The sequence below is a fragment of the Mastomys coucha genome, unplaced genomic scaffold (assembly GCF_008632895.1).
Source record: "Mastomys coucha isolate ucsf_1 unplaced genomic scaffold, UCSF_Mcou_1 pScaffold1, whole genome shotgun sequence".
Taxonomy (NCBI): Eukaryota; Metazoa; Chordata; class Mammalia; order Rodentia; family Muridae; genus Mastomys; species Mastomys coucha.
Window position 1 is genome coordinate 16,794,042 of NW_022196891.1, and position 7,409 is coordinate 16,801,450.

A 7,409-nucleotide genomic window follows, 5' to 3' on the forward strand; every position below is an offset into this window, starting at 1 on the left:
AAAAAAAACCCGAAGAGCACGTGGGACCCGTGGTAGTTCAGGGCTGCCCCGGAGGGTGACTAACAAGTGCAACCCGGGCTCCGAACGCCTGCTTTCTCCCGGTCTGTAGGCACCCCGCTGGGATCTCCTGCCACCAGGCTCACGTGGCTCGGTTCTAGGACACCAGGTTTCCCGACCTGTAGTAACCGCTCAGGGTGCGCCAGAGCAGGCACGCTAACAAGGGTCCCCGGGACAGCGCATAGCCTAAGGCACGCGAGCGAGCCGGGGCAGGGTCACTCACCTCGGCAGCCGGCCGCTTGGAGGAGCCTTGGCAGCGGCGGGTCGCGGGGAGGAGGCGGTGGCCCGGCCTCAGGCTCCTCCTCTCCTTGCGCCCCGCCCGCCCGTGGGGCCGGACCTGGCAGGGTAGTGGCCACCCGCCAGCTCGCTGCCGTTTATCCAGCAGTGCCACCACTTCTGGCCTCAATCGCCGTCCCCGCCCTGCTCTAGAAGTGGAGGAAGCCACCAGCCACCACCCCTCGCCGTTCCCCGCCACCCCAGGGAGTCTCAGAGCCTGTCTTGTCACTTCCTGCTCTGCCCACAGTCAGTGAGCAGGACCGACCACCCCGACGAGGAGGAACAGGGAGAGGGAAGACGGAGTGAACTCTGAGCGCCTCCCCCGACTCGAAGAACATAAATCCAAGGGCAGTTTTTGATCAAGGTCAAAGTGGTCATTTAGGCAGCAGGCTAGGGCCGCACAGGTGGGTGACAAGTTGGGGTAGGTTTCTCCCCTCTTCTGCATTGAAAACAGGATCAGCAAACCCCTCTGGTCTCCAACAAGGGTGCACAGGTTTGCAACCGGACCGGTGTGACTGTGGCTGGATCACATCTGCATCCTCTGTCTCCTTAGAAATGACTTTTGACCTGCTTTCAGAAGTCTTCAGGTTTCAAGGCCCCCGCTGGTTTTGTGGTGGTCCAGCGTAGCTCTCTGGGAACTACTGGCTCAGCTAGAACCCTACACAAACCTCTGAGCTCTACGATACCACCGTACACTAACAAAGGTATCCACTGCCCTGGGGCACCACCCAGAGCTGTTCCCCACCCCCACCCCACCCCGCTCCAGTTCGCCCTGCTTTGTCACCCAGCAACACACTAGGGCAACAGCATAAAGACATCGCTTTTAGACTTACGGCCGGCCTTTCCTCCCCGATACGATGGCCCTTGGGGCATTAACTTCAATCTCAGTTTATGGGAAACGGGAGTGTGGTTTTCCTGACTCACGGAGACTTTCTAGACTTCCAGAGCAGAAGGATAGTTCATTAACTCCTGCTAAGGAGCTTTGACTTTTACAGTGTGTTCAGGAGGGTGAGGAACCTATAAAGTTTATTATATATGTGTGTGTTAGGGGACCGGAGCATGCACAAAAGAACACGTATGCATGAGGGCCACAGATCAATGTTAGGTCTTCTCTTTACTTGGATCCCCACATTATTATTATTATTATTATTATTATTATTATTATTATTATTATTATTATTATTATTTGAAACAGCGTCCCTAGAACCTGGAGCTCACTGGTTCAGCTAGGCTAGGCTTGCTGGTGAGCCCTGGGTAGTCCTGTCTCCTTTACCCAGTGCTAGGATCACAATAATGGTGTGTTGGCTTTTTACGTGGGCACGGGTGACTGGAACTTAGATCCTCCAGTTTGCTTGGCAGTGCCTTACCATTTGAGCATCTCCCAGGCCGCTTGTTTTGTTTTGTTTTGTTTTGGGAACAGTGCCTCCCTAAGAGGCCCAGCTTAGCCTTGAGCTTTTAGCAATTATAGGCCACAGCTCCTGCCCTGCAGGGATTATAGGTGTGAAGCTCCACAGCTCAGTAGGAAGTTACTTTGAGGAATTCCAAGAATCCTGTTTTCCTGGAAGCCCCAGGGCATCTGGAGGTAAGATTTAGAGAGGCCAGAGGTAAGAAGGGATGGCCCTGAAGTATCCAGGGAGAGGCAGCAAGATAGCTCAGTAAAGGCAGGTCCCCTCAAACCTGAGTTCAGCCCCCCACCCCCAGGACGATGAAGTGAAAAGAGAGAACCGACTTCTAAAAGTTGTCCTCTGACCTCCATATGTGTACTGTCCAAGCTTGTGCACACACACAATAAATGATTATTTTTTTCTTAAAGGTACAGTGGATTGGAAAAACAGAGTTCTGTGCTCTTTGTGGAAGGAGATGCTGCTCTTAGGGGTTCCCCTGTTCTCCCAGAGTTCTCCTAGGGGTAACCCAGAGCTCCCACAAGCATCCTGAACCTTCTCTTGGCTAGGGGCTTCCTTCATTGTTCCACAGTGTCCACCCCTACTCCCACCCGGGGCCACCAGCTCTCTGGTCTGTCTGCTCCCATGCCTAGATCCTTTCTAGCCTCCTTCAAGGGTCCCACTGTGCAGACATGCACCAGCCAACACATCTCTTGAGTTCCTGTGGCCATTCTTAAAGGTTCTCTATCCATTTTAGCTCTAATGCCCCAAGGTGCCACACAGTGTTTCAGGCTAGGTAAATTGCGAGGGTTGACCCCTGTCTTGAACAGACTAGAACCCGTGTCTAGAGCAGTCTGATGTCTCAGCATGTTGCCTACACACAGTGCTTGGCCTTGAAAAGACTGCCTGGGGAAGTGAGGAGAAGGCTCAGTCAGTAAAGTGCTTTCTTGCCTTACAAACATGAGGACCTGGGTTAGAGCCATAAAAAAAGCCAGGCAGGATGGCACGAGCTTGTAATCCCAGCACTAGGAAGACAGGTGGGCAAGTCACTTGGTGAGCTCTAGGCCAGTGAGAGACCTTGCCTTAAGAAGCAAGGTAGATGATACCCCTGTGGGACTTCACCCAAGGTCTGACCTCTACAAATAAGCACATACAGGTACACGTCCATCTACACACACACACACACACATACACACACACACGCACACACACACACACACACACACACAAAGATTCTGTCAGTGAGGGGTTCTGGCTACTCCGCTCTCCTGTGTACCCAGCTGCACTGGGATGTGGCGGATAGGTCATACATACAGTGTCTGCATATTCAGTTGCAGAGGTAGATAAGGCTAGCCCTTTGGCTAAGAGGACAAGAGCATCCAGGAGGAAAACCTAGATTCATCTTCTACTTGGCCCAGCATGGAGTTTGCTTTTCTATCCTGGATGGATCCTCCACTTATAGATGAGGAGAGAACATCTCTCTCTGTGTACACAATGAATGTTCTACTTACCTATTAAAACTGGATGGCCTAGCCGGGCGGTGGTGGCGCACGCCTTTAATCCCAGCACTTGGGAGGCAGAGGCAGGTGGATTTCTGAGTTCGAGGCTAGCCTGGTCTACAGAGTGAGTTCCAGGACAGCCAGAGCTATACAGAGAAACCCTGTCTTGAAAATACCAAAAAACCAAACCAAAACAAACAAACAAAAAAAACTAGATGGCTACAGGAAGCCACCATGCTTTCTGGCTGCCACAGTCAAGTCAAGCCACTTGAATCTGGTCCTATCTGGCCGAGGCCCAGGGAACATCCAATTGTCCTGCTGTGCTCTGTCCCAACTAAGTCAGGCACAGAGAGACTCCCCCCTGCTTTGGTAGCATGGGGTGCGTGGGTAGGTGGGAGGGTTGTTCTCTTCTCTATGGGAGATAAGCTGCACTTGGGTGAAAGATCATGAGGGTGACCCAGAAAAGTGAGGAGTCCTTCGCTGTTAACATAACCCACTGGGTAAAGGCCATCTCAGACACACCCTGAGAACTGAGACAGGCAGGTGAAGGAGTGTAACACCCCCTCTTCACTTCAGTCATCCATCGGACTCCTGACAGCCTCTGTTTGAGGGCTAACACCTGAGCGCTAAGATGGATGCTCTCTGTTGACTGTTTGTCTTCGAAGAAGCTGCCTGACCACGCCTACCACCTGAATACACCCATCGCCTGAGCACGCCCACTGCTTGACTATGCCAGCCCCCTGAAGATCTTCTGAACCTGGAAGACTTTGGCACCTGAACTTTCTTTATAGTTAATCCAGAGACTTGTTTTCAGTTTCCCCTGTGATTATAAAAACCCTTGTTTGTTCTCAGTAAAGTGGAGCCTTGATTGGGACGCAACTTGGCTTCGAGTTTTCTCTTGCATTTCAAACTCTCTTTCAGGTCCTTTATTACCTCCTAACTGAGGAGAACCCTGTTCATGAAACTTTGGGCAGTTTCAAAGGAGGGCGATGGTCCTTGATGCTAGCTGGTCTTGGAACTACAGGTGTATCTTTCCTGTTGTGACCTAGTATGGTGTATTACTCTGTATTGTAAGGTTTGGCTTATGAGACACTGGGCGCCACCTTGAGTATTTCCCAAATCCCTTGCACCTTGATTGCTGCCCTGCTCCACTATAGAATAAGGTTACCTCTTTCTACTCTACTGAAGTTGATTTTTTTTTTTTTTTTTAGATAAGTTCTCCTGTATCTCTGACTGGCCTTGATACTTTGTTTTGGTTTGGGACCCAAGGACTGAGGTGCATATTCTACATATCAAAGCAACCCGACCTCCAGGTTCTCCCAGCATCCCTTGGTCCCTACCTGGCATACCCCGGCCCCTGACCTTAAACTTTCCTGCTCAGGGTTGAACTGTCAACCATGAGGAAACCATGTTTCCCCCAGAGGCTCTTCCCTATATAATCTAGACATTCTGGACTCTCTTCTCCTCTCTGTACTCTCCCTTCCTCTCTATTTCTCTCCCCCAACCCCTGCCATGGCAACTCCTCTGGCCTCAATCCTTGGGGCCAATGAACTTGCCTGAAAAACAGCTTCCCAATAAACCTGGCTTTAATAAAATCTAATCTGGCTTGAATTGGCTCATTTCAGCGGTGGTGGAGAAATAACCTATCACCAGATACCAACATTTTGATGTGCAATCAACAGGCCTCACTTGCAGTTAAGCATGGAGATGTGCGACACCCATATGCAGGCCCTGGTGATATGATAGCTCAGCAGGTAAGCAGATAACTTGCTAACCTGAGTCAGCCCCAGAACCCACGACTCCTATAAATTGTCCTCTCTCTCTCTCTCTCCCTCTTTCCCTATCTCTTTCTCTTTCTCTCTCTCTTTCACACACACACACACACACACACACACACACACACACACACACACACACACATCTTAGTCCCCAGACACTCAGTACCTGTCAAAGCTTCAGGGAAAAACGCTTAGGGCACCCTCCTCTCCGAGAGCAACCATCACAGAGCTTAGAGCACCCTCCTCTCCGAAAGCAGCCATCACAGAGCTTAGAGCATCATCCTCTCCGAGAGCAGCCATCACAGAGCTTAGAACACCCTCCTCTCCGAGAGCAGCCGTCACAGAGCTGACCCTACTTCCTTCTTTACCTGATGACAAGGACATGGGGCCATGCTCCTGACAATGCTAACCTTATTATATTATTAGCTCGGTTGGCAAGCTTTTCACTGTGAGCCATGCGTTTGGGTCAAGCTCACTCCATCAGCAAACAACACACTGGTGGTCCCTTTCTCCATTCCTGTGATCAGAAAGAAGAGAGAGTGGGCTGGAGAGAAAGCTAGGCTGGAGAGAGAGCTGGGCTCGAGAGAGAGCTGGGTAAGAAAAAGTTCTTGAGATGCAAGCATGAAGACCAGAATTTGATCTCCCAAAACCCTCTTCAGAGGCACACACACACAAAGGCAGAGGTACGGCCAGCTCCATAGAGACAGTGACCAATACTCACTCTCTGGGACTCAGGGTGACCCTAAGACTCTCTGGCCAGCCAGCCTAGCTAATCCAGTGAACTCCAGGCCAAGTGAGAGCCTCTTAAAAAAAAAAAATAAGGCAGAGGTTGAGGTTGACACTTCTTATACACACACACCAGGCATCATGAATCCATACACGCACAAGAAGAAAGCTTACACTTGCTTGGAGGAAGCATACCTCCATGGACTTGTGGGGTTTCTGAGAAAGGAACCCTGGAATCAGTCCACTCTGGGGAGAATTGCTTAGGGTACTTACTGTGTCTTCCATGCCCCGCTTCCTCCCTGCCCCACAGACTCTAGCTCACCAGGTCTAGAGTAGGCCGCACTGCCCTTCTTCTCTGGTGAATTTCCACAGCTCTCTGAGAGGATGATGGAGCAAGAATCCTGCTGCCTACGGGCCTCTGCAGCCATTTCTTCTGAAGCTGGGTGGTTGGAGCTCACTGCAACGATTGAGCAGTGGTGAACAGTGTAAGCCGAGTTCCAGACAAGCAGGTCACAGCCCCACCCGGGACCTGGCGGAGGGTGCCAGTCAAGGACCTCAGGTCATCCTCGAGTACACTGAGGTCAAAGGTGGACGCAAAGCCTCTAGTGTGGAGGTTGGGATTCCCTCTGCCCTCTCGTTCTCTACTTCCCGGGACTTGGTCTTGCAAAACGAGGGGAGAGAAGGGAAGTGGTGGACATTTGCCAAACTGATAACAGCGCCACTTTGAGAACTCAGCAAAATGACTAGATGGGACGGAGCAGGATGTAGGGACACAAGCCTTTAATTCTAGCTCTCTGAGCTGTGAGTCCAAGGCCAGCCACTGCTACACAGTGAGACCTTGTCTGTCAAAACAAAACAAAACAGGAGTGGACCAAGACTGGAAACTCAGAAGTGACTGCTGTGGAGTCAAAACCTGACAACCAGAATTCCATCCCTGGGACCAACTCCTTTAAGTTGTACACTGATCTCCACTTGTGTACCCCCATGCATAGACACAATAAATAAATAAAGGCAATAAAATGTTAATGTAGGGGCTGGTGAGATGGCTCAGTGGGTCAGAGCACTGACTACTCTTCCGAAGGTCCTGAGTTTGGATCCCAGAAACCACATGGTGGCTTACAACCACCCGTAACAAGATCTGACGCCCTCTTCTAGTGTGTCTGAAGACAGCTACAGTGTACTTACATATAATAAATAAATAAATCTTTAAAAAAAAAGTTCTAAAAAAAATGTTAATGTAATAAAATTTTAAGAACAAAAGAACAGATCAGGCCCATCTTTCAGATAACAGAGTAACTCACCATCATAAGTTGAGATGTGGCATACCAGAGATTTGAACTAGGTTCCCCTGAACTCTGGATCACCTTTAACACCTTTAACTCAGGTGGAGGGCTCCAGTAGGCAGTGGCCTCCTGGCCTTGGGAGAGTGAGTCCTTTAGCCCAAGGTCTGAGATAATGAGTGTGAGGCCCCAGGGCAGTGCATGCTGAATGTCTGGAGGGAGATAATGCTCTCCCACAGACACCACACCACGAACCCCACCCTGCTTAGGGAGAGCTCAGCCGCTGTCCCCAGCCTCTTTACAAGGTGGCAGCTCCGCTCTTCAACTCCCCAGAATCACCTAGTAAGTACATGGAATATCAGGCAAGTCACCAAGAGTGGTTCTTCTGCCTGGTGTCTTCTGTCTTCATAG

General features: G+C 50.6%; 1 protein-coding gene across 3 annotated transcripts in view; it reads right to left on the minus strand.

Moving 5' to 3' along the window:
- The window catches only part of Steap3 (STEAP3 metalloreductase), a 51,166-nt gene extending 44,002 nt beyond the window's left edge, over nucleotides 1-7,164 (minus strand). Inside the window, exons 1-2 of one of the 3 annotated variants that reach the window (XM_031380752.1) lie at nucleotides 7,020-7,164; nucleotides 6,041-6,175 (exon numbers count right to left, since the gene is read on the minus strand). In XM_031380752.1, coding sequence (XP_031236612.1) covers nucleotides 6,041-6,146 — 106 coding nt within the window. In that variant the 5' untranslated portion in view covers nucleotides 6,147-6,175; nucleotides 7,020-7,164. Of the gene's footprint in view, nucleotides 1-280; nucleotides 348-6,040; nucleotides 6,381-7,019 lie in introns of those variants that run through there. The other 2 variants (XM_031380753.1, XM_031380755.1) reach the window with 2 other exon arrangements.
- Between the last annotated feature and the right edge of the window lie 245 nt (nucleotides 7,165-7,409).